At 41.0% G+C, this 27,953-nt stretch overlaps 1 protein-coding gene across 7 annotated transcripts in view; it reads right to left on the bottom strand.

Moving 5' to 3' along the window:
• Positions 1 to 27,953, bottom strand: part of mrtfab (myocardin related transcription factor Ab) — a 41,191-nt gene that overhangs the window by 12,432 nt on the left and 806 nt on the right. For 3 of the 7 annotated variants that reach the window (XM_084938207.1, XM_084938211.1, XM_084938209.1), the window contains exons 2-4: positions 27,824 to 27,885; positions 22,989 to 23,174; positions 2,938 to 3,003 (exon numbers count right to left, since the gene is read on the bottom strand). In XM_084938207.1, the coding sequence (XP_084794333.1) occupies positions 2,938 to 3,003; positions 22,989 to 23,151 (229 nt within the window). In that variant the 5' untranslated portion in view covers positions 23,152 to 23,174; positions 27,824 to 27,885. Of the gene's footprint in view, positions 1 to 2,937; positions 3,004 to 3,111; positions 3,160 to 8,372; positions 9,096 to 19,076; positions 21,142 to 22,988; positions 23,175 to 27,823; positions 27,886 to 27,953 lie in introns of those variants that run through there. The other 4 variants (XM_084938213.1, XM_084938208.1, XM_084938210.1 and 1 more) reach the window with 4 other exon arrangements.

A 27,953-nucleotide genomic window follows, 5' to 3' on the forward strand; every position in this document is an offset into this window, starting at 1 on the left:
TCTGATTGGTCAAGAGTTGGTGAAATCCCTGCCAAGGGTGTTTGAGATAGGACATTCTGGCTACAGCAGGGCGTCAACTGTATGTGCACCACAGATGATGGGTGGGGGTCGGAAGCATTCCTTGTGTCACAACCCCTGGCGTTCAAAGAATACCAGTTGTAATATGACCAACGAGTGGTCTGGATCACAATAATAACACCACAAGGACAAACCGGGCCCATAAACTACTTAAACACAGATTAATTGCTTCAATATGATGTTCAATGAAAACAATATTTCCTTGCGTATGGGCAAGGGAAGGCTGGGCTGGTTTTATTTTAATCATATCAGACTCTTACTGGCATTCATTGGAAAATAAATGTTAGGTTATGACCTTGTTCACCAAATGCATAAAAGAATGGACAATGAGTCTGTTGGCCTGTGAGCCCTTCTGTCATTGGTGCTTATTGGTGCGGCCGTCCCCACCAGTCCCAGTTTCTCATGTAACCCCTGCAGTTTAAACCTTCTATTTGCAAGAGGCAGCCAATCAGAAGAAAGATGGCTTAAACGGAAAGAGAAAAGACCCAAAGCAGCTAGTTTTTTATGATGTGTAAATGATCATTGCATATGTAACCTATAACTGGATATACTCAAACATTAAAAGAATTAGAAACACCAAAACACGCACACACCAATAGAACTAGGTGCAAATTAAACTCCCAAAACGAGCTACTGGATCAACAGTTCTTCTTTCACGAGGTTGCTCCTGAAGCACTTTTAAACTGAAACTTCATGGGGAAGAAAACACTAAAAGTTATTTGAACATGCCAGGAGGAAGTGAAAACATTCGGCTCAAAAACAGCATTTTCAAGCCTATTCTTATAGCTGGGCACATAACACTGTTCAGAACTTTCCCCTGTGAAACACCACAACCTCCCTGACCCCATTAGCTACAGTTTCATTATAAAAACATTGGTGGTTTCTTCACACATAGCCCAGTTTTTCACAGTTTTGCTCACAGCTGGACAGTCAATGTCTGTGTTCAGGAACCTCACGAAAGTGTTTGAAAGTGGAAAGTTATTCATTCACACCACCTTCAGTTGCAAAACCAGTGTGAGGATTTGATACCACAGGAGGAACTGACCCTGCCTCAGCACTCAGACATAAAAGTCTTTTTTTAGTACCAGAAAACACAGCACAAAGGACATTTAAATGTAAGAATTAGAGAAGTGACAGAAAACACCTGATCATTTATGTCACCTTCGGAGGTTCTATGTTGACTAAAACAAACCATGTGGTGACTTTGTAAATGAAATTTTCAGATTTTGTTTTTTTATGTTTCAAAAATCCTGCAAATAACAGTAATTACAGAGTCATTAATAAATATAAAGACTATTTTTTCTTTGCTGGAAAGTGTTCAGGGTGTGGAGCAATGTGGAACTACTTGGCAAAGTTTGTTCCTGTCAACAAGATACAGTTACCGTGAAAAGAGAACGGTTCATATGATCTTTACTGAACTATAACACAACAGTGGACCTGATGCCTGAACAACCTTTGCCCCATCTTTCTGCATCTCGGAGAAACAATTTAAAAGAGGATTTCTGTAGTCAACAAAGTCATCGACTTAGGAGCAATCTAAAATCTCATTTAAACCCACAGCTATACTTTTTTTTTTCTCTAGGAATCTCCACAGAGGAGAAGCTGGAAAGCGAAATAGTCAATCCAAACATGTTGATCCTAAATCTGCAACAATCTGGCACGAGGCCTGTTGCAGAAAAGAGGACACAGAGCGATTTACTAGACTACTTAAATGGTTCACTGGAAGGCTCCATGCTGCCCACCAAAACAAACCCTCAGTCATCACTTTATGGTACTCTTATGTATCTAACCCTTAAACTGTTATGTAAACTGAATGTGCAGCACTGCAGGCTGACAGCAGCTTGCATGGTGTATCTTTTCAATCGCATCTGCTTTTGTCAAAAACAAAATATGACAACAGGTGTGCCACATGTTACCATCCATTCACAGTTACCTGTTTTCCTGATACCCTTCTTAACACACAGCTAGCATAATCAGTCAAAGTTTGTATGTCTGAACAGGCCTATTGGGCAATCTAACAGGTATTTAGTCTCCATTTGAAAATCTACTCAGTTAGAATGAATGTTGGCTACCACGTCTACAGTATGAGGGCGAACACTCGCTTGCACACTTTTAATTCAAACCAAAAGTCTTCTTGGAAAAACGAAAAAGCAGAGTGCTTTCGGTTCTACACAGAAACGGAGGGAAACTTTTAAAACTATATTTCTGACTCTTGTGATGTGAGGAACCCTGAAACAGGAAGTGGATAGACATAAAGAGGAAGCTGCCCTATTTGATAACACAAAGTGGTGCAAAGATACAGCTAAATATGACACTTGCAGAACACACATACTCATACTGATAATGCCGATAAGAGACGACATTTTCAGCAAAAAACAAGAAACGACATTCCTGACCTTCACTATACAACCCATCATATGACAGCATATACGGCACAGACTGACAGACGCTATTTACCAACATATCCAGGTTCTGTTGTTGAGAACCAATATGCGTCAGCGGGATGTGAATTAAACGACATTCCAAAAATACGTGAGTATCGTTTAGCGTCTAGCATCAGGTAGCGACCTTGTTAGTGTGTGACAGTTTAAGATTTGGTGTGTAATCCTGAAACAGGAAAGGGTTAGCAGTTTGACCTCAGCTCACAGCCAAAGCTCCTGTTTTCTGCTCGAGTTTCTAAAAACGAGATGATACCGTCTGTTCCAGACAATAAAGAAGTGCTGTCTTTGGGTAAAACGCGATCAGTTGAGAGTCTAAAAGCACACTTAAAGTCAGACTACCGTACATTGACGATATATACTTTGGTTCATGAGCTTAAAAAAAGAAAAAAAGCAAGTAAAACACACTCAGCAGACTTACGTGGCATGATCCCTTGGCTGACCAGCTCTTCTCGTGTGCGTCTCTGCTGAAGTTTGAGCTGGAGGACTGCATGGAGACACAGGAGGTAAGAGGAGAAAGAAGAGAAGACAGTCAGTGACGGCCGGCGAGATTAAGAAACTGCAGCGGTGAAGCTCTGTGCCCGTAAAGCCTTACAATCAGCAACAGATCCACAATATTTAGGTAAATAAGCACATAAAGGAACATATATGACTGACACGACGAGGACCTTTACTCTGTGGCAACCGGTTCATTCTCCAGTCTCCCTGCCTCGCATGCATCTTTTTTTTTTTTTTGAAGTTACAAAGGAGGCGGGTACAAGGTGGTTGTGTGTGTAGACAGACTTCCTGTTTCTGAGCACAGATGTGTGAAAAAGCAGCAAACATCCATCAAAGAGTGAGAGAGACAGAACACTAAGGCATAATGCTGCTATAAGAAATTAACGAAAAAATTAAAAGAAATGAAAAAATAAAAGCTCCGATTTGAAGCTAAATTACTTTTTTTTTCTTTTTCATTTTTAAATGGGCCGATTGCATCGTCATTTCAAAACAGGAAGCTCTTGTTACATAATGGAGAGGCGGGGTGGGGGAGAACTGTAAGGAACACAAAGCTGGACAGAAAGAGTTGGACTATGTCTGACATTTCTAAACAAATAAAATGTCAGTTGTTGAGTGCTGTGTGGCACAGTCCTCCTCATCCTGATACTTTTTTAAAGTTTTAACGAGCCCAGAAAGTCTGGCGTCATCATTGTAACCGGATAATAAATTAGAAATGAGCTGGCTATCGTTTAAACAAAGCAAAGACACAAATATAACAAACTAACAATTACATATAGACACCTGCAAGATCACAAGTACACAGCATTTCATCACTGTCATGTTGGCTTCGTTGCAACACGACAGCAATTTAGGGAAGTGACCTGAACTATTTAGTCAACCATCACATCACACAAACACACCACCCATGAAAAAAGACACCCAGAATGGCTGCAGACACTTGTGTGTAATGATTTTTTTTAGCTTGTAAGCAAGTAAGTAAGTGGCAGTGCATGATGTCTTTCCATTTCATTGTTTATCTTTTATTTCCAAGATATTAACAGTATCAGAAGAGGAAGCAGTATGTTGTTATACCAAGTAACTTCACTACTGATGTAAACATTCAGCTGACGCTCCTGCTCAAGTTGTCCCAGCAATCTTTACTGAAGGGCTACGTATCTATTTGTGTGTGTGTGTGTCCGCATACAGTGTGGTGCAAACCACTGAAGATTCCCAAGCATTTCTAGCTAGGGTTGTGTTTGCTACTTCAGCCAAGCAGCACCTGTTCTTCCTTGCCAACAAAGTGACATCACTGGTACTCAGTCTAGCTCACGATATAGCTGTTGCTGCTGCAGTGCTGCCTCTGTGTTATGACAAGGAATCCTCGCCTAGACGGGAACGCCGCAAGAGCCATGAATTAATGTCAGAGCCTGTGCAACTAAATGTCATTCTTTGGCTCCAAATTCTTGCTGGCGATCCCGGCTCCCCTCTGTTGTTTTTACAAGTGTGTATGCTCCAAGTCTGAAAGTATCAGTCTAACACTACCAACTCCTCTCTAGAAGCAATAACTTGCCATTTGACATTTAGCATTATAAACACGCACGCCTAAACACACTTAGGCAAGTCGATCTATATGGTCTTGCCTGTACAGCAGCTGGCAGCACTCATTTTGTCTCAGTAGCAAACGCACAGGAAAACACTTTCAATAAAGGAACGTGCACACACAGACACACACTGATACAGACTGACCGTGCCATGCGGCATTAGATGCCATGCGGCATTAGATGCCATGCCACACAGGGCTTCCAGGGAAGGAAGGTTTATTCTTAGAAAGAGACTCTTACACTTTCCCTCTATCCATAACCCCCTCCACATCTTCTATCCCTCACCCAGGATACTCCAGTTTTCTCCTGCCCTCTCTTTCCTGTCCCCCCTAAACACCAAGCTGATGAGCTCAGTACAGTTGCAACACTGGCTCCAATGGTTGGCTATAATAATAAAGCGTCAGCTATCAATAAACCTCCAACCCCAACATTGCAGAAGTCTCTGGCAGACAATCATGGCGCGAAAAATGTAGCAGTGTTGAAATTGTAGATTCATGTGCATAAAATAATCATGTTTGCACCACTGCCTGTTATTTTGTCTTCTTTCTTAACTTTTCTTCTCATTTTGTATCTACTTTAATTCCACTTTTCCTTACTTTAACTTTTTCGTGCCCTTTCTTTCAATGTTGCAGTGCTTTTAATCCTAGTTTTAGTCTGCTGAACTAAACTGTCATGTGTTTTGTACAGCACTTTGTGACTCTAGTACTCCTAAAGTCCTACACAAATAAATACTGCTTGCTTGCAGCACAGCAACAAAGACAGGAGTATAACAGACAGACAAAAACCACTTGGAGGCTGTGAACTGTTTGTTCTGGATTAACCACAAAACAAACTTTAAATGGGTGCCAGAAAGACAAATGAAAACTTTTGCACTACGACAGTGGCTATGGTTACATGCACTGCAGCAAGAACTTATAATAAGATAAGATAGTGGACAAAAACATAACCAACAAGGATAGTGATGTTTTGTTAACTGTAAGCAGATTACTGCTTGGGAAAAAAGAGGAGGGATGTGTCTTTGTGTTTTGCGACCAGGACATGCTCTGGGACTTAAATCAGGTTTGAAGGCCATTCTGGTTAATTTAAGAAAATGGATGAAAAGGCAGGACAGTTTTATTGGGATAGTAGGCCACAGCCAAAGCTTGCTACTGCACTCATAAAAAGTTAGAGCAAAGGAAGACAAGGGAGAAAGAGGAAGACGGCAGAGATGCAAGCGTTTGAAGATTTTAGATTAAGCAGAGGAAATGACAGCAGGTGGCTTATTTGAAGACAATTCGCTTGTTCGATCTTTTGATTAAACTCGTCGTTGCAAACGTCAGAGAACTAACACTATGATTTGCACATTGATTTGTTATTTCTAAGATCTCTGTGTGGGTGTACATAAAACCCCCCCAAAACAAAACACTTTTTCTCCCCGGCAAATAAAGTCATGGCTTTCTTTAAACCTTTCACAAGCTTAACTTTATAACAAATCACCAATAATGAAATCTTTACCTGATCTTATAGAGCTTTTATTTCCTAAATGTCAAGATCAGATCAGTTTCAAGTTATCATAATTGTCTAAAAGAAGGCTGTACAGGTAAAAAGTCACATTAGAGGGAAGAACGAGGATGAATTGGGATGCTGGTGGCCAACTGGGCTAAGCCTGCTGTGCTCATGTGTCAGTAGATCTGATTAAACATGTCTGAGTTCGTCACTGTCCCCAAAGACCCCTGGCTTGGCACGACTAAGCCTGCGCGCACCAACCCGAGTGACACACATGAAGGCAAAAGGCTTCAGGCCCACAGAGCGTGTGCCACATACCCACCTAAAGACGAGCCCTGCAGACGCTTTGAACAGACGTTACGCTTGGCACTGGCTTTGGAAATGTTTTTTAATCGGGAAAGATGTTCTCATCTTTCGCACGGTAGCACCGTTCAATTGCATGTGCTGAACGGAGAGGCGAACGCAGCGCATGACCGCAGCGAATGTTTCGCACATCAGTGAGAGTGGAAAGAAGCTAGAGAGCTAAAAGCGCAGAAACAATGCAAGGTTAAGGCCATTCACACCTTGGACTCACTCCCGCTGCCTTTCCTCTGCTGCGCTGTGCCGAGAAGCAGGATGACAACACGGAGAGGTGCGGTGAATACTAATCATCCTTAAAGTTCAAGTGAGAACAGACGGATAATGGCTTTTGCAGCTTTTGCAATTTGTGTCACTCATACTTCAGAGTAAGCAAAAAGCACACCGGGATTAATAATCTTAAACTGATGGCTTTTTTTTTTTTTAATCCCTTTGCTTTTCTTTAGACTCCATCCATCTTCAGTCATACTAACCTCACAGGAATGTTTTGTTTCATCTGCAGCCAGGCATCTGAGACTCTGGTCCATGCTCGTAACGCTGGTTATAAACAAAGTGAAGCCTTTTTACTGTTGCACGGACCATACCAAATTAGGCTAACTTTTGATAGTATGTCACTGTTGGATGACTTCATTTTTTTGGAACGCCATGTTTTTTTGAGCCTTTTGCACACCACATCTAAATCCCAAACATGCACAGTGGCAACTAGTGTCACACAGTCATATTTAATACATCCCGAAATACTTTAGAAATAAGACACTACTGTAAAAAGATAAAAGCTGAAACTTGCACTGTAGGTGAAGTAAGGTGCATGCATCTCCATTCCTACGATCCACTTCAAACTTCCAATATTGGGATGTGGAGTTCTCATATTTGGGCTAAAATGTGTTACTGGAGTTTCCCTTCGAGTTACTTGCCCTAATCCGTGTGCAGTACGGAGGGCACACATCCACACAAAGCCATGTTTTTTGGCTCTCACATTCACATTAACACATTCTCAGGTTAATAAATTCCACGTTTTAGCATAACAAATAAGTGCTGAACCCTCACTCTACCTCTTATCCTATAAAGCTTTTGTTTAATCTATTTTTTTTAACGTAAACCCTAAAACCTAGACTCTAGGACTTAAACAATCTTTTCAATATTATAAAAAAATAACAAAAGCCATTTCATTGCACTGTTGGTCTAAAACCCAAGCTGAAACTCACAAAGGCACCTGGACGTGTTATATTTATTTATTATTTATGTTATTTATTCATGCTTTTGGTTTCCTGTGACAAATGTGTTGCTCGCTCATTGAGTTTGGAGGCGTGGCTCTAGAGAAAACGACAACTCACAATCTGCCTGTTATAGACACACTTTTTGAACAGACATAAACGTGCGCACACACTCAGAGTGTCTTTATAGCTGTCTTCCTTTGAAGTCTGTACCTTTATGAATGCCTGGTGTGGAGCATTTATGTGACGTTTGTAAATTTCCACCACAGTTACACTATTCCCAAGTTCAAACTACACTAGGGAAAGCTGTTTGTGAATGAACGCACGTCAACACATTTCTTTCTTTAAACATATGCATGATTTTTTGGGGTGAACACTGACTAATTTTAAACATTAACTTGACCTTTTATGTTGAAATATTATTTGGAAGCTTTAATCTTGAAGAAATGAGCAAAGTTAGCCCGACGTCACAGGTCCGGCTGTCAGCACTTCCTGAATTCACAGTGGTCAAGTCTGCTCTATTGAAAGGGTTTATCAGAAAGAACCTAAAACCACTTCAACTTCCTTCCATCTTACACAAGCCAGTAAACTCTATCACTTATCTTTAGCAACACCCCATTAGCTATTTGTATTAGGCCATAAAGCCCTGTTTTGAAAATGTACAGTGAACTCAGGAACAAAAACACAACACAGATCTCCAGATCTGACACTAGATTGCCCACCTTCTTTCAAGCTGTGATAGACAAGTCTGTCATGATCCATCTTCAGTCCTGCCTTCTCCATGTCATCTCCCATTGGAGGAGAGCCCAGGGAGGAGGGTTCAAAGGACAGGCAATGGTTGGTGTCCAGCATTATCATTCAGAATAGGGATTGATTATTAGGTAAACATTGAACACCACGGTTTAAAGTAGATTTCCTCCCAAGTCCCAGATTTTGACCGTATCCCTGAAGAAAGGCACCCTTGACGTGTCAAAAGCTGTCCTCTCTTCTCAAGGGAAAGATGTGATTCAAATGCTTCAGAAGACTCCGTTCCAAGTAAACAAATATCTCCTTTTAAACCAAAATGACAAAGAAAAGCACAGCTACCGCCGTTGCCCTTCTATCCCGGTGCTTCTTCTCTGTATCAAAGAAATCGATTGGGCTGTCTCAGCTTTGCTCTCTCTCTCCTGCCTCCTGTGCTCTACTTTCCTTGCAGTGACAGCCGGCGAGTCACGACAGCGCTGTTCTGCAGTTTCCCAGAGAGCCGGTGTAAAGAAATCCACAGGACGAGTCGTGGATAGAAAGAACAAGAGAGCTAAAGGGAGGAAACTGAAAAGAGGCCAGCGGCTGAGGAAGGGAGGACAGCAGTGAGCTCAGCAGAGAGATTCCCCAGTGAGACTGCTCTGATTGCAGCTCCTCCTGAATCTCACACACATGCAGGGAGACACACACACACTCACGCACACACACACACACACACACACACACACACACACACACACACACACACACACACACACACACAGTGAGGGCTGCTGATAAAGTTTTCCTGCTCAGCTGTTGCCATTCATTCACAGTTACAAGCTCAGGGGGGCTCCAACATGAAAACCTGCTCCCTGTTCAACCCAAACACAGCAAGCTGATCAAAATCAATGCAACAACACAGAAGATCGGCTCATAAAAACTTCCTCTGGCTAAACAAAACAATGACTCAGACAAGCTATGGACAGTTTTTATTAGACAGGTAGAAATGATTCCGTGCACCATAAACGACCTTTGCCAAAGATGCTTGAGTAAATCTGATACCAGGATGAGTCACAGGCTGACTTTTAGAGTGGCTGATTTGATACCCAATCACAAACGAAATTCTGAAAGATTTTCCAAACGGTTTGCCCTTCAGGGAAGACAGCGAACACAAATCTGCACTCATACTGGAAAAAACATTTTAGAAAAGCAACAACAGTCTAATTGGTCTGGTGCGACCAGCGACTTATCCAATGCGTCCTAACCTGGTCTTAAAATGTTCAGATTCTTCTGAAGTTCAGCACTACTGACCAAAACTGTCTGCTGACGGTAAACGCCGGCCACGGCCACAGTCACCCTTCCCCCTCAATCTGTTTTAAATAGCAGGGCCAGCTGGCCATAAGGGGGCTAAATACAGCTTGGTATCACCTGTGCACTCGCAGGGTAAGGTTACTCTGAGACAGGCATGCACATCTCTAGCTCCAAACACATACAAGAAAACTTTAAGCCCCATTTCCTTGAACTAAATCAGTTTTTTATGATACAAAAGAAGACTTTACCATACATTCAGCACAGAGAGGCTTCAACTGCAGCCGGTTTAAACACCAAATTCGAAATGAACAGCATACTACACTGATATCACACAGGGCAGCAGCGCACCTGAAAACACAGACAACACCTTAAACAAACCCTGTCTGGTGACTACAATTACTGTGTGTTATGAGTGTGAGATTAAAGTCCACCTGCTGTTATGATTCACAGTCTGGGCAGGAAACACAGAAAAGACAGCACACGCTGGGATTAGGACATGGCTGTGTAGGCTGAATCTCAGCACTGCACACATCACAAACCGACACAGCATGCTAAACACATATTGGCTTATTTACACCTCCACAGCTCAAAATCATAAATCCTCCGTTACATTAGCATTTCAACTATTTGTAACCAGCTTTCAGCCTCTACAGTCCAGCCAGCTGTATATTTCACATAACTAAAAACCTCAGGGGCAGCGATTCCCCTGTAATAACAGTACTGAGCGAGCCAGTAATGCAGGCAAATATTTTATGGTTTTGAAACAGCTTGACCACAGTGTGTGGAAGGCACATTTCACAGTTTCCCAGGATTTACCCCACTAAATAGGATTATGTAGTAACCAGTAACCCACACTAATAGATGAGTTATGATCTTCTTTAGAATTACTTTGAATTAGTTGATTCTAGGATCTCTATAACTACACAAAAAACCACCAAAGCACTGCAAACTCCAAAGAGTCTGATTCCAACGAGAGGTGAAAGCTTAAACTGTGTCCAAACTGTACCGCTGCTCGAGTAAAGTATTGGACTCTACAACCTTTGATCTGATGGGTGTTGTTGGGCGTCAGTACTTTCCACTGAAGTTATTTGGCCTTGGGTATTTTCCTTTATCCTTCACTAAAAACATTTCTGTGACTTTATAATAAAAAAAAAAAAAGAGACGCATTTTGTGAAGAAGACAGAATGACTTGAAGGTCTCACAGTTAGTCAGAGACGTCCACAAATTAATGGAGGGGAAACCTGAAAACACATTATCTAGTAGGAGTGGACAATCTGGTCTAAAGGTTAAAAGAAGAATATAATGTTGAACTCTTGAGTGTTTAATGTTGAAGCCTACTACTTCGATTCTGATCTCAAAGCCTGATTTAAGTTTTTATTTGAAAGTTCAAATTATAAGTGGTAATTCATATTTCTGGGACTTCCTTTGTTTAAAGACACGTGTCTGTTTCCGCTATTTTTTGTCCTCCATGGTGTTTTTCGTTCGGTACACCGCCTCTCTGTGGTATTTTTAAGTCTTTTTTAATTAAATAGAAATAGCTGATTTCAGTCTGATCACAGCAGCTAGCACTGCAGCAGCCTTTTTATTCCAAATTCCCTTCATGACACAATCCAGAAGGGGTTTGTGTCTCCTTGTTGATTAATCACAAACTGATAGCAGACTGACTCTATTTTATTGCCATCTTATCACTGCCTTGATGCCTCAAAATCACTTTGAAGACAGTAACTGACCTGGCGATTGCAGATCTGGTCCGCATCTTCAAAGCAATCATTTCAGGCAACGAGATTCCAAGTATGTTAATTATCGAATAAGAGTTAATGAATTCTGACTGAATAAATACATCCTTGGGAACTAGCGCCTCTTCCACAAAGTGGCAAAGACCTCACCTTACAAATTTGCCGTCAACTGGATTAACTAGAATGTTTTGGCATGTTTATTCCCTACCTGACCACCACTGTTTAAGCTCGCTTTTAACTTCAGAGTGTTTTATTTAGGCAACATTTTACACCAAACACACATCAAATAGTTTGGGATCATTTGTCCAGTGCAAAAGGATTTACAATGTTATATAAAAACTAGACGCACCACAAGTAAATTTAAACTTGCGTAACATTATCAGCACTGAGCCAGACAAAACTCCTCACTTGTAACTTTTCACGATGTCCGAATGTTTGAATTGATGTCTTTCTAGTCAAAGGCAAGTTTACAGATGGACAAAGAATGCACTAAACAGATGAACTCAACAAAACCCGAGCTGCCAAGAAACAAACCAGGCCAAGTGACAGGCCACCGTAGGTCAGACCAGCCATTAACATTCCAGCAAGGAAAACAGGCAACAATTTTTTTTCCTTTTTACTTCCTGGTCTCCCCCCACCCACTCGCTCTTCTGTGGAATTTACCAGCACTGTTTCCTGGGACTCACTGACATCAGGCAGGGGATTACTCAGCGTCATCCTGAACCGAGGAGACTTTTAGCCATTGTAGCCATTGTAGCCATGTGCGTAATCATTAGGAAAAGACGTGGAATTTTTAACAAACCACAAAATGCAGCAACAAGGCCGAACTTAATCATTTACTTTATTTTATAGTTGTAATTAAAGTAGCAAACTCACAGGAAAAGGCAACTCTTTACATGTTTGGGGATGAGGGAACAGTACAAGTCCTGGGTTTATCAGATGCATAATCCCTGACTGACCTACTGCTGAACTTCAGCTTCATTCCAAAGAGGAATCAAGTTTTGTGCTTTTGTCAGCTGTCAGAGGTAACAAAACTTCAAAGACAGGTTATACTTTGCAACGTACTTATTTGGCTATTTCTACTGCAAAGTGCTACAGTCAGATATCCAAATGCACGGAATACTAATTGGTTCAATTAGCACAAGTTCAAATAGAATAATAAAAAATAAGCACAAACCTTTCCCAGATCCTAATCAGATATAACCCCAATATGATCTACCTGAAATACCACCGATAATCCTTAAATGTCACAGCTGGAGCAAGTCATAACTAGTCTGTACTACTGAGCTGCATCTTTACAGGCTGGTTTGGTTTGTAGCTTTGACTTTTCACATATACTTAAGGAGCTCAGAGGTTTGAAGTCCTGCCTATTTTAACTACTACTACTTTATTTGATTTGATTTCCCCACATGATTATTCATCAGATGGCCGAAAGAGAAAATTTATTCTGCTTTTAAAAGCAGTGGAACTAATTAAGCCCACTCCTTTTAAACACAGTCAAAGGTTCTTTTGTTGACCAGCTTGCAGCAGCACCCCTCACTCTGTCACATCATGTCAATGAAAAGTAGTCTAAACGAGCTCTAATTGTATACCGTTGAAGGAAACAGAAGCATCTATAAGTGCGCAAGCACCGAAAGACCCACAAGCCAGCTGGCAGCTGTTAGCATCTGGTTCTGTGAACCTTTATTGTAAAACAGAAACGACTGGGTAAGGAGGAGAACGGGGGGGGGTGGGGGTTCAGGTCGTGTTCAGCAAAATGAGACTTTCAGAGAAACAGAGGGAAAAACAGAGAGCAAGAGCAGCAGAAAGGGTGCTCCCAGTGCTGGGATGACAGCTTCGTAACACTGTTACATAACTCCAACATCTGAAAATAATTTTTATTGTAACAAACCCCCTAACCTCCTGCCCTAGTTGCAGAGGAAACAACTTTTTTTTCCTTCCTTCAGATGTACAACAACAAACTCCTGGGCAGGCTGTCAGCAAACAAAGACAGAGTGGACACAAATTTAAAAAACTGTTGGACTGAGTGCACATTACAGCTCACAAGCATCTGATAGAGATTGTTTTTCTGGCTTGAGAAAGTCTTTTTAATACTTACTGATTGTATTCTTACAAGTCTCTTTTCTTCAGGTGCTCTTTAGAGTTTTATAGGGCTCTTTCTGCTTCATCCTCTCCTCTCCTTTTTCTGTTACTGTATATAACATCTAATAAAAGCCTGGCTCTTAATTTGCTTCAGCAGAGTTTTTATTAGACACAGACCTTTGGGGACACAGGTTTCTATTTATTACAAGAGTTTAAGTGACATGCAGGTGCAGATCCAAGCGTACGAAACGACAGAGCTTCATAGACAGCTAGCTGCTAGTGCTACACATTCTTCTACCTTTGCTTTCAAGAAAACTTATCATTAGTCACATGACATATTTGCAGATGTGTCGCAATGCTGATTAAAAAGATCTTTCATGTTCTATTACAATGCAGATTTTTTACACAGTGACTAAACAGACAAACAAAACTTTAAATGTGGTTTGCGTTCATTGCAAAAGCAAAAGACAAGAAAACCTGCAAGAAAGAAATGTGTCAAAATGCAGAAACCTCAAATGACTTTGTAAAGTCTAGAACAAACTCAAGAAATTCAATCCAGCCACACACAGCTTTGTTTTTAGTCGAGTGTAGGAATGCTTGAGATGTGACATAACCTCTACGAGAGTTTCCCAATCTCTGCAGATTGGTGAAAGGTTTGATGTTATCGAGCGTTGCCAACAGATATTCTTGTTTGTGCAGAAAGACAACTCTGTTCTCACACTTACTGGAACTTAAAACAATTTTCCAGTTTATTTAGCCAAAGAGGTGACATGTCAGGGAGAAAATACTTAAGATTTGTCATTTGTTATGACAAATGTTGGTGGTTCTTCTTTTTGTGTTTCACATATAGCTTTAATAATATATGCTAGGCACATCCTAGCCTACAGCCCTGATTTTTGATTCTTGTGACTCGTGTCTGAGTCATCCTGATGAAACAGGAGTCCTGCCAGTTCACGGTGACCTCTGTTACATTCATCAGCAAACACTAAGTGCGCCACATTTGGTGTTGGCAGGTGAGTCACAGGCTAATAGGTCTTCTATTATTCAGAAACACCAGAGCACACCGGGTTGGTGATGATCATAGAGCACATGTCTTCTGTTTGTGGGCCTACTTGTTCCCACAGCTTGCACCTGTGACAGCAGGAGCTTAAACCTTCAGTTAGCTGCAGGAGGTTTTGAAACATGACACAGTTTTTGTCTTATACCTCTGTACACCACTACAGTGAATTTTAAATCAAGCAATCAAGGCATGATTGAAGCATAGACTTTCAGAGGCTCAAAAAGGACAATTGATAAAAGATGCATGCAAGATCATTGCAACTCTAGATATAAGGTCTTAGGAGATGTGGATGCAAATGAAGGTGACCATAAAAAGGCTAAAAAACACAATGCAACAGTCCAAATATTTATCTGTACATGTGCAATTCCATCCAAGTGTAGCAAGTAGGACAGAAATTATTGTTTAAAATCATAATTATTTCTCCTGCTTGCAGCTGGTTAAAAGACTGTCTTTGTTCAGGAAGTAGTAGATGTAATAGATTAGAGGAAAATGTGACCTAAGCTACGTGCTCGCCTCGTCTTCTTTGTTTGTTTTCACTCTCACAGTTTCTTTTTTTTGTTTTGCACTTGCCTGGAACTCTAAGTGAGGGACTACACAACCTGAGCATAATTTTAGAGATTCACTGATCAATTGGTTGATGAACAGAATCTGCCAGTTTTCAGCTGACTGGCCATGATCGGTGTTGTGCCAGTCAGCCTCAAATCTATGCAATTCTGTGCCAATTCCACTCCAACTTGACTTTTACCTTCGCAAAAAAAAAAAAACCCAAAAAAACCCCAAAAAACCCAACACATTCTGTTTGGTAATAATACATTTTTTCACATTGGTTTGGCTATAATTCTGTCAGACTGCCTTATAATGCTGATGCTAGCACAACAGGCAATAATTTAACAGTGTAGCATGAGCAGTTTTCTCAGTCTGTCGTGAGTAAACTCAAATTGTTCAAAAATCTTGTCTCTTCTTTGCATTGCAGTCATTTTAGCAAAGACATAATGTATTACTCCTAATTCTGCATGAACTGCTGGGTTCATTCAACTCTGTTTGCATACAAGAAGAACCTAAAAACAGCATAGTAACCACATTGCCATCTAGCATATTAGGAGGTGTAATTACAGAGACAAAGACATGTAAAACATGTTAAAGTGTGACGCATGCAATTCTTTTCAGATTGATTTTAAATTAAAATAAATTTGCAGAAAAATAACCTTTTTCTTTTATTAAAACTCCAAGAAAGAAAATTTGAACAGGCCAAGAACTGAATTGTCAGGCCAGATTTTTCTTATAAAAATTGAAATCAGTGCATCGTTTAGTAGTTTTCCATTGTTATTTTCTAATTAATTCACATCCAGTTTACTGAATGTATTCAATACCTTTTTTAAAAAAAAGGCTATTTTGTGGTTGTTCGTAAAGAAAAGAAAAGATGTAAAGATAAAATAAATTAGGAATTTGTTGCTGTGTTGAAAAACAGCAAGATTGACTGTCATGGTCCATCCACTCATTCATCGTCTTAACCGCTTACCCAGTATACGATGACAGGCTGGAGCCTGTTCCACCTGCCACAGGGCAAAAGGCGAGGTACAGCCTGGCCAGGTTGCCAGTCTATGGCAGAGTTATTATTGCATAAATAAAATAGCCAGTCAGTTTATTTCCCATTGCACTGGGATTACCTCGCTTCCATATTTTACACTTCCAGTTTTTAAGTGGATAACATTGGGTTTAGTATGTTTGGTACCATGTTAGTAATATAGTATTATTCCAAAACTATTATTCCAATACATGATTACAATTACCCCTGCCATATAATGCACAACTACTGCAGTAATGTGAAGGCAGCACACATTCTCATTAATAAAGCACTCTATTGCCTTCATTTTCTGTCTTGCTACTCACAGCACCAATTATAAATGTGCAAATGTGTGCTGTAGCTGTGCTCAAAATACACACCGCAGCATAACCGTGTTTGTGAAACAGAATATCAAAAGGTTTCATGTTGTACACAGCATGCTGCATTCAAGTGATAAAAAACTGATATTAGCTGGGGTAAATGTGTGTCCATCTGTCAGCTTTGAAACTGAATTGCACGTTGTAAGATGTGTGCTTGCGTGTCTTTAAAGATCACTGAGCGACATGAGTGGGCTTGTACCTGTGGGTGTGCAGGCATTGTGTTCTTGTTGCTACGAGCAGACCTGCGAAGTGCTTTTCTTTAGCTTTAGGCAACAGATCTGAGTGAGGTTTTTTTGGATATGCTCTCACACTTCTCATTATCTAACAGGAATTTGCAGGATTGTAAATCAAAGATGTATGTGTGTGTCTGTGCTTGTTCAAATACCATGCTCTCAGGACACAGTCGAAAAAAAAATTTTTTAATGAAAAAATGGAAGGCTACCAATTCCCAGAAGAGCATGTCCAGATTCTGACAGTGACACCAGTTGTGAAAAGTGTGTGTGTGTGTGTGTGTGTGTGTGTGTGTGTGTGTGTGTGTGTGTGTGTGTGTGTGTGTGTGTGTGTGTGTGTGTGTGTGTGTGTGTGAGGGTGAGTCACGGGTAGCCTGTGGGTGTGTGCGTGGTGTGCTGGACACACTTAAGATCTAAGCTTTTTGCAGGACTTGCCTGTGTTGCATAAATATTCTCCTGCCTGTGTGTTTATTAGACTGGATGCTGTTTACATTCACCAAAAGCAACGACATTTGGTGTCCCGTTGTTTGGACTCAATCTGTTTTGTCGTGTTGCTAGGAAGCACAGATTTGTGCTGCAGTTTCATAAACTCCAATGTGCATAGATCTATCTATCACCACATGCATAAAGATATGAAGCATGTCCAGTGAAAATATGACCAAAAGCGTGTTGTTGCAATTATGTTGTATCATTTCATGTGTGTTAATGATTTTTGGGGAATTATGGAGAATACCTAATGCCATGAAAGAATTACTGTTATAAAAGAAAGAAGACATGCAGCTGGATTGTGTCGGTTGCAGCTGTTTGCAGGGATAAGAGTAAAACAACTTTTCCTTCCGTCCCTCCTCTCTTTAATTTTTATATTTTTTCTACCTTTTGGAATATTCAGTTCTTTCTGCATTTCTTCTTCTTTCTCTGCACGTTTATTCCTTCGCTTTCTCGCCATCTATCAGTCCCTCCATCGTATTCTTCCCTCTCCTTTTCACTCCTACTCTCAGCTTGACAGAATGATCTGGGGTCTCTGCTGCTGGCAGCATCCCAGTAGGTTACATAACAGTACCAGCAGCCTCCCCTGAATCACTGCTGGGCTAGGCTAGCCTCAGCACTGATACATATCTTAACTACTACCCAAAAGCATGAGTGTCTGGCTGTGCAGGGATCACATTATATTCACATTTTAAATTTTTCACACTGATCATTTCAGCCTCATGCAAATAAGACCCTTGTCCTACATCCCGATGTAATCTATAGCCCGTCATGTGTCGAAGATGAAGAAGCATGTGATATTTATCTGTCTTTGTTTACAAGTCTGAATGACACGGGGATGCAAATCCAAAATCTCACTTCAAGGAATTTCAGCAGGAGGCTATCAGCTCCACTCTTACATTTCACCCTTTTCGTGACCATGTTTTAGCAGTCAACCTCTCTTAGTCTGCAACTACCTCTAGTTTGTAAAGGGGTCATTTGCAGTCAAGTCCTGAAGGTCAAAACGGTTTAAGTGACCAGAAAGTACAAGAGGTTATTTAAAAACATGGAGGCTTTTTCTGGATCAGACAGTTTGAACTCGCCTCTGTGCCTGTAACAGAAAATTCTGCAGGTTTTAAATTCATAGCAAACATTGCAGCATCTAGTAGTTGCAGGTATATTGCTTCTTCAATCAGCTGTCAGCTGCAGACAGCGCTGACACTGTCTCATTCCATTTATCATTTAAAAACCTCTTTCGACTGAGTGGCAGTAGACGTAGTTTACATTGTGATCTGGAACAATCTGTTCTGACTGAGCAGGTCATTTCTGCTTAAATCGAGAGCAAAATCTGTGACGCCTCTAACCTAATTTCCCCCCAGCCTCAGTCTCCGTCAGTGAGCCCGGCATATGCCTCTATCCCTCCTCTCTCAGCTAACCTCTGACTCTCCAAGTTCGCCCGGATCCTGGCCCACTGCCTGCAGTCACTCCTCGGGCAGAACTGCTGCCCTGGCTGGACAGTTCACAGCTGCTGAGTGACGGATAGCCTTCCTCCTCCCCATAACTACATCTTCCAACCTGCACAGCTCCCTCACCCCCTAACTTCCACTTAGGACACCCTCTACAAACCTGGCCTCACAGCCCCGCCTAGCTTCTGTGCCCTGCGGATCTAATTTACACACATGTACTGCATACACATGATTATATATATTCAAAAGGTTGCAGCGTTGCAGCTAAAATCTAAGGTGGCACTTTGCATGATTGAAGATTTCACATGTATTTCACCTTAAGGTCCATCTTAAGGTAGACCAAACTTTCAATTGTTTCCTTAAGTTTAAAACAAAATGCACGAGGACTAGAGACTCAAATGGGCTTTACCTGACTGGATAGTCATATCCCTCTGCACCATGCTGAAGGGAGACTTCACCTTCCTGGCAAGATTATGGATTCATATTCCAAAGACAGCCAGCGTTGTTCATTTGAGAAAACACAGGAGTCTGAGGAGAAGTCCGACAGCAGAAAAGCCACAGCAATGCTGTCACAGGGAGCTGGTACTCCACCTCACAGTCCCTTTCTCTGAACTACAAGTGCATGCACGCCCCAACAGAAAGGGCGTGTGTAGGTCTGTGCGTCTGTGTCTTATTGCTCCTTGGATAAGAACAAGATCCACCCATACACTGTTCCGTGAACAAGTTTTAAGCTCTTCTTAAAAAGAAAAGGGAAACTTTTGGTCACTCCTCTGCACTCTAAAACAAGAATAAAAACAAGCCGATTCCAAGCCTCACCTCCTCAAGTCCAAGTGACACACCCCCTCTTCTCTTCCTTTCCACTTTCCTTCACTATCCTTCTGTTCCCTCTCTGGGAAATTATGCAATACAGCCATTTCAGACATGACCTCCCTTCTTCCCCCCGCTCTTTACGACATCCCCATCCTCCTTCTCATGTTGCTCTCGCAGCCCACACTCAAGCAAGTTTTTCCAGCTCAAAGTTTCAAATGATCTCAATTCCATTATCATAGCATAACCAGGTTTTTTGGCACAGAAAACCTCAGAGACAAGTTTGCAACTGGGAAGGCAGGAAATGTAAAACTCTTTCAAGACTAGTTTTGGTTTATATCAGCCTTCCACCTTAAAAACAGAGCTGGCTCCATATTCTCCTCTCTTGCATAAACATTAATGTATACAGACCTGACCATCCTGAAAAACATGCCACCTATCTCTACGGCGTGTTTAACACCAAATGTCCCAGCCTTCATCCAGTACAGTTAGCATACTGTACAACCTGGTATCAGAGATAAAGCTTTGCTAACCCTCCCAATGCAGGTTCTGCGCTTCCACTGCAACACATGTGCGTGTGCAGAAATGTGCATGCAATCGCACGCAGTGCTGTAAAGGCATCTAGATAAGCTGCAGGGGTGTCTGCAGCAACATGTTTGCTCCTGGCTACCACACTGAAGTGTAAGGAGAAGGCCAAGAAGAGCAGGGGTTGTTTAAATAAGGGAGTGATGGCCTGAGGCTGTGAGACGGTGAAGTAAACAGGGTGTTGGGACAAGCAGCCACAGAGTCACTCTTAAATACTTCCGTAACGACATAAACATATTTGAAATGATGTTCAAGAAACACGAAGTTTCTTATCTTATTGCTTTCAGTGCACTCTAAAAGTTAGCCGTCTACTGCCTTAACTCTATTTTCCATTGTACTTTGTAACTCAGATTTTTATTGTATGTGTTATTGTGCATTGTTCTCTCCCACTGTTGATTTATAAATCATTGACTGATCCAACCTTGCCTAACCTTCATCTCCATACAAATCAACACCAAGTCAACTAACTTTCCCTCCAAGTAAATGGGTGACCAACGCCCAGCTGGGAACAATGGCCAATATGGCTGACAATTCTGATATGGCAAGATACATGTGCATGTGTGAGTGTGTTTAACTGACCTTCTAATACATTCTGGAAACAAATGTTGTGGACTGATGAAGCTGAAATAGATTTTTTGTGGGGCTCTATGATCAAAGGTAGGGCTGGGCTATCAGCCGGTAGCTTTCGTTTTGTTTTGTATTATAAATTAGATACTTCCTCCTTCCTTTTATAGCACTGCGCTCACAGACATCCCTATAAGTTCAACCTTACTCACAGCTTAGTTCAGCTCAAGCCAAGATCAGCAAAATCTTTCTAAAAGGCATAACAAGGTTTCCATAGATAAACACGCAGAAGGATTATTAGTGTTTGACTACAGCTGCCTTTGCTTCCACAAGATCTCAGATGAGTTGGCTTCAACTCTCCCCATAGCTTCCATTCTGCCCTCCACAAGAGCACAAGCCCACTTTATAGACCAGCTAGTCTAGGCGTACTCCCTACAAGATGACCAGCTGCATGTCTTTGCTTACAAAGTAAAATCCACAATGGACTATTTCAAGAGGTGCAAGCTAAAGGTTTTGCCATTTCCCTCATAGTCCACTGAGGACTATGGACATAAATAGCACCGCATGCAAGATGGGTCAAGAGAGAGCAGAAGCCCTTTGCAGAAAGAATGGATGAAAAGGGAGAAGAACTTGATGACTCTTAGCTACAAAAATGTTTTAACAAACTTTGACTTTTGCTAAGTATTTTCTGGTTACTTCTGAAACTGTAACAAACGGATACGTTTTTAAAGACATTCACTAGAAAATGTTACTTATACCTTTTTGGAAACAGCTCAAGTTTTGCTCTCTTAGCTACCAAGCATTTTCTTGACACTATGCCACTAAGCACTGCTTCACTTGTAATTTAGCATTATGACCTTAAACAAATCAAAGATATTAATCCAGCAAACGTAACCTTTCCACTGTGACTAAAGGAAGATGCTCAAGTAACTCAGAAGAACAAAGTACTCCAAGCTCTATCCTAATTCCAGACATAAAAAGGGTCTACAGAGTGTTAACTCCACAGAGCAAACATGCAGCACACTCTAATCTACTGTAGCGGCAGGTCAAAGCTGAGGAGCAAGCCAATTAGGCACAGAAGCTTCTTCACTCCCTTCTTTCTGGAGACTTCAGTGCACACAGTCTTTTACATACACGTAGTACCACGTCAGAACTTAAATCTCGGTCTCTCGCTTGCCTTTAGACGCCCTCGATGGTGAGCTAATCTCTCTACTGACTAATGAACAAGAGGTACCGGCGCATCTGACATTTAACTTCTGCCTCCCAGACAAGTGCTTTCCACACCTTCCACGTGTCCTCAACTTACGTAACATATTCCCCAAGCACACCTTTTCTTTGCTTGGAGGATTTTATGTTCACTTCTATCAGGCATGAGAAGTGTTCGACAAAATCTTAACTTGGGGCAGAAGCAAGAGTGCTGCTGGTCAGTAATATCTGTTAAGCGTTTCCTACACATCATCCTAGAAAAAGGACATTTCTGAAAAGCCAACAGGAATAACTGTAAATACAACACTTATTCATTTTGACATAATAGTAATGTATATAATGGCAAACATCTAATGGCAGAAAACCCCAAACAAACAGTGTGACGCTACAAGACGACATAGGGACAAAGTGTTTTTAAAACTGCTTTACAAAAACTCGTGGTGAGAGCCAAGAGTCAGGCGGTAGGGCAGAATACTACTTCATCAAAAATGAGCAGAAAACATACATGTTGAAAAGCAGCCCTGCACATAAGTGTGAATTTTTACAGAAAGACCCAATTACTGAAGCAAACCTGGTGTGACATGCTCAAAGGAAGTGTTTATACCACGTTTTTCCACCAGAAAAGTTGTTAGACGCGGTGGCTGCAATATGACTGGGGGGGGTCAGGTGGGTCTGTTCACTAAAATTTAATCTTGCACTCTATCAAAGCAACGCTATCCATCGACTATGTCACTAATTGGCGTTTCAGAAACTGCAGGGCTGTAGCACAGAAAGAGCAGGCAGAGGTAAGTTTATGAAGAGAAACTGACGTGTATAAACCACAATCTTACAGATCTGAATCGCATTTAACTCTGTTTACATGCAGCTGTGATAAAATACTTAGTGTGTGATTTAATCAAACATCCTGGCACAGTGAATGGTAAAATGGTATTAATTCATAAAAACTGGATTTTAGAACCTTTTTAACTTCTTTATCGTTTTGGAGAGCAAGCTCTTATGTGTAAAAACGTCTAATTAAAATAACAGTCGTAGCTTTGGATGTATTTGTGCCACGTGACAGATGTCTGCTGTGGTTTCTTTAACACCTATCCAAAACCTAGCATCAAACTGAAGCGGTGGTGGCTGAAAAACACAAAGGTCATGCGCGTCACTGTCTCACCATTCTTGCGCTCCTGTATAGGCAGCAGATTGGGAGCAGGCTGAAGGGAGAGCTCCTGAAGCTCGCTGGTCACGGCGTCGCTCTGGGGGCTCGAGGCCGAGCCTGGCACACTGGCAACTTCCATACTGCCAGGATTTGGCTCCTCCCCTTTCTGTGAGTCCATCGATGCCAAGGTGACAGAAAGACCTGGAATCGTTTTTTCAAAAGGGAAAGAGAAAGTGTAATGTCTTGTGAAATAATCAGAGGACACAGAGTTGAAAGCTCCATATAAAGGGACAGTGATTAATGCAACTAATGCATATGTATGCCGTTTTTATTTAGGAATTGACCAAACAGGATTATATATACACACACATCTATTTTTTCCATTTTTTTGTAGCATGTAGCTCTACACAGGAAATGAATAAACAAATTATAGTGTGGCTCATAACTGAGTCAGTTTGTACTTTTCTGAGCTATACTGACTATGAAGCGCTGTTGCAACATGAATATCTAATTGCTGAAGCCGCAGTGACCTCCATTCTTCCAATTGCAATTCATTTCCCCATTAAAAACAGATCTATTAATGAATTACTAAGAATTGGATTTAAGAAATTCCAGTGTTCAGCTTGTCCTTTATGTAGTTAGAGGAACCCTCAACTATGCCACGCTATAAAAACAAAACAATACTCCAGACATGTTCACAGGCTTTGACAAGTCCGGAAAACATAGTTCCAGGAACCTGAGTCCTAGTCCCAGAAACCGTTCAGTCTGACTGTCTGTCTCTTTCATACACAAATAACTTGGGAAAGAGAAAGAATGCTGGACTGTAGACCAGGGATTAAATCAGCCATCACGGAAGAATTTGCATGTTTCAGCTTTTACAACTGTTGCTGTGGCCGCTGTTCTAAAAAGGCAGCTTATGTTTTGTTTTGTTTTTTACTTCTTAACAACCTCACCACGATTTCCATACATTTAGCCCGGGTAACGAGTCGCCATCAGAGCTCGAGGTATCTCATAAAGGAAGCTATTAAAGAAAAAAAGTGCCTGTCTAGCTGTGTGTTGCCTTGCACTTGCAGAGAGACAAAGTCCCTCCATGGGAAGAGTTAAAGTAAAGTTGAACGTTGAGTTGAGGAAGTGTATAAAAAACTTCAATGCTTCCATATAGTCAATTTGGACTAAATGGAGCCTCGAGACAAAGAGTTCAGGAGACACTTCCCTATCTGAGGCTGCCCACTCCTTGTAAACCTGTAATGAGCAATGGGAATAATGCAAATGTAACCTAAACTAATGTGCGGGTTTAAACAAGCTAAACCTGTTTTTAGCAACAAAAGCGTTCAGTTTAGCTCAGGCTACTTGGCTTTAGTGACAAGTGTCACTATATAAATGCAATTCATTATCATACTATTAGCATGGATATCTTCTAATGTTTCCATGGAAATTTTATGCAAAGCACAAACACATAGAGCATTAAACTGCTCCGTAATGAGCCAAAAGTCGTACATGTCACTGACTTTTGAATAACTTTACTCCATTTCTGGTTCTCCATCAAGCTTAGGTGATTATTGCTGTGTTTACAAAAAAAGCCCCAATAGGCCATCACAGTGTGAAAGTGATGCAACAGGTGCAATTGTGTAAAATGTGCTCTTGATGCGATTAACACTTCATTGGCGTAATGGTTGGGGGTAGGGCTGCCACAAACGATTATTTTGATAGTCGACTAGTCACCGATTATTTTTGTGATTAGTCGACTAATCAGATCATGCATCCATTGGACGTAAAACGTACAGCTTATTGCACCAGCATGCATCTGCTCTTATATAACTATCATTAGCTTATAGCTTTAAGTGTTTAAGGTATGTGCTAACTAAAAATAAAGACAAGATGATAGTTTGTTAAATTTTAATGAAATTTGCAGATTGTTTCGGTGAAGTTTAATAAACTCCTTGCTATCTAAAATATAACAGGACACCGGAGTATATTCTCGAGCATCTCATGCTTCTGATAATCAGTTGTCTGCTTGACATTTATTCAGCTGTGTAAAAACTATAACTTTAATCTCAGCCAAACCGATTTACTCAGGAACAAATAAAATACTAAAAAAAAAAGCCAAACAATAACATTTTTAAGTTATCTAAGTGACTTATATATCATGTTTAACCTGAGTAGCGAAAGATGGCGGTGGGTTTGAAAACGATTTGCCTGAAGTCCGGTGTGCTCACCGGCTCTAGTGAGTCTTGCCCCCGGCTAGCTATCGAGCTAGAGGGTAACAGACGTCTCCGAAAACGTCGGAGCACTTTTGAAAGTATGTGGTGTCTTGATAAATTGAGCAGATATTTGAGGTTTACGCAGTTACATTCTCGCCTGAAAATATGTTAAACGTTTATTTTGTGACCCAGAAAGAATAATAAGAGTAATATTAAAACTAACTAGCTGCCGCCATTGTTGGAAAATGAGCTGGCCTGCGCTGGGCCGCGCTATGAATTCTGGGACAGAGCTACTTCTTCTTCTTCGGGGTATAACGGCAGCTGGCATCCTTGTACATGCAGTGCTGCCATCTTCTGTTTCAGTCCGTTATTACACGCTTAAATCCTACTACTTATTCCTGCGTCTTTTGTGATCTTACAAAGCTTCAAATGACGCGTCGACTATTAAATCAGTCGTCGACGATTTTGATAGTCGACGTAATCGTGACTAGTCGACTAATCGTGGCAGCCCTAGTTGGGGGCAAAAAAAATTCTTAAAATCGCTGTTGCTTTCTGACTGGCAGGTACATTTATAACACAAACTGGTTAAGCGTGTGAAGAAGCGAAGCCTGAAGGCTAACCTTCCTGTGAATAGTCAAACCATTCAAACCCATGTTATGGAAGAGATTTTCCTGATTTGCTGGCACAAGCCTGGTGTAACTGGTTCCTTTCTCAAGCACTCCTCTGGACTGAGCAGGCCCAGTAACTTTTGACAGCTACTCGCTAATGGTTGTTTACAAAGGCAGGACCTGCCGCTGTGCTGTGTGCTGATTTCCCTCTTGCTCTCTCTGCAAATATGTGTTTTCTAGCTGTGGGGTTCTGATGGGGATTCTGTCATTACTGCACAGCGGGGCTGCAAACAATGAGGCAGTGTTGTCTGAGATGCTGCTCCTCTCTTTCTCTCACAATCAAACACAAGCTTACACGTCTGAATAGCGACACACTAACCGCACGACACTAAAGTTTCTCTTGATCTCACTGGATCACTGCACGTTTGATCGCGACAGACATAAAACATTTAGATAACATTTGTGTTCTATCAAATGTTATTTTTAAGTCAAAAACAGAGTAACAGTAAAACAGTAAAACAGAGAGATAAAAAAAAAATATGTGAACCTATCAGAATGTAGGTGAATAGTGTTACTTTTTATGGAAAATACTAATAATTTTGAGTTGTTAAAACTGGATTGAAAATCAGTCTTCTCTCATCTGTGGGGCTGAGTTTCCTCACAAACTGACTTTAATTTACTTTTTATCCATCTGAGAATACGAGCGGGTTCACGTTGGCAGCTACTGTCCAAGATGGTAGAGTCGGGGGTTCAACAAATGGACAAGAGATCCTCTAAAGAAACAACTAAACATATTGTTCACTCATTTATCTGGCACGAGGCTTTTACTCAGTAAGTATCTGCACCTTATACAGAGCATCCATCCATCCAATTTTAGGGTCTAACCCAGCTGTGAAAGGGTGAGAAACAGGTCACCAGTCTATCACGAGGCTAACACAACCCGCTTTTACAAATTATAAACCAGATTCTCTCATTACTAGTCAATGACGGACCTAATAAAATACAGCTAAAAATTAGCAAAATATTATAATTTAATATGATTTAATAAGATGACAATTATTTAAACAAATTATATAGCTGGTCCAAATAACCCTGTATCAGTGCGTATACATGTTACAGACAGAAAACAAACTGCATAAGCATTTTTTCACCATTCTGTCCAGCTGTCAAAATCACCTGATATTTAACAATGATTTTTTGACCTGATCACGCAAGAGATTTGTAATCATTTTACAGATGACAACAGCCAAAACTATTCTAGCTAGACAGCCTGACTGCTCACCCAGAGAAAACAAATCCGAAAACTGGTTTAGAAAGGCTCAGAAAACCTTGACAATGGTGCTAAAATAACATTAACTCAATAATTCAGACTAAATCTTGTATTGTATTGTAATTGTATAAAGAAATTACTTAGTGCTGTATCTACATGAGCTCAATAACAGCGTAAGCCAACATGATGAGACACGCAAGATAATGCATGCACTTGCTTCTTCAATCTGATGTGTGATCTTTGTCTCAGCACACCACTCTGAGATGCCTATCTCCTCAACAACAGGTGAGAAAAACTGCGAGGCGTTATGTCTGCAGCTTTTGTCGAGGCCTCACACAAAAGCTAGCTTAATACAATAACAGCCAGTGACCTAAATATCAAGTGTCACACATTAAATTAACCTCCAAGTCACAAATGAATACGACAGATCTTCACAGTTGCCTCATCCCTACTTTCCCCAACAAACAGCTGCTGTTCAAACATGCATAATGTGCTATTCTGCTGAATAGTACATTCAAATGCTGAAACACACTGGAAGCATTCCTCCCTACACGCCCACACTAGCCTTTCAGATATGCATCATCATTACACTGGTACACACTGCGAGGCACACACGTCCTGACAGCCAGGGCTGTTTCACCATCAGTCACAGGAAACCAGCTACCAAGAATTACAAGAGCTTTTCAGTTCCCCAGCAAACAGGTAAAAGGATGTGGTTGCAACCTGGCTTATCATAAACCACGCCAGATGTGAACAAGGCTTGTTGCTTACCTGTGTTACAAAATCTGGAAGGGGGGTTTTCCCATTTCAGGAGGACAGAGCTTTGAACGGTCCTGTAAAGCAAAATAAGAACAAAGCTTCAGTACAAATAGTCTGTTATACCCCTTTGCTCTTCTGATCC

This window comes from Perissodus microlepis, chromosome 8, assembly GCF_051167445.1.
Source record: "Perissodus microlepis isolate ML-2025 ecotype Zambia chromosome 8, ASM5116744v1, whole genome shotgun sequence".
NCBI lineage: Eukaryota > Metazoa > Chordata > Actinopteri > Cichliformes > Cichlidae > Perissodus > Perissodus microlepis.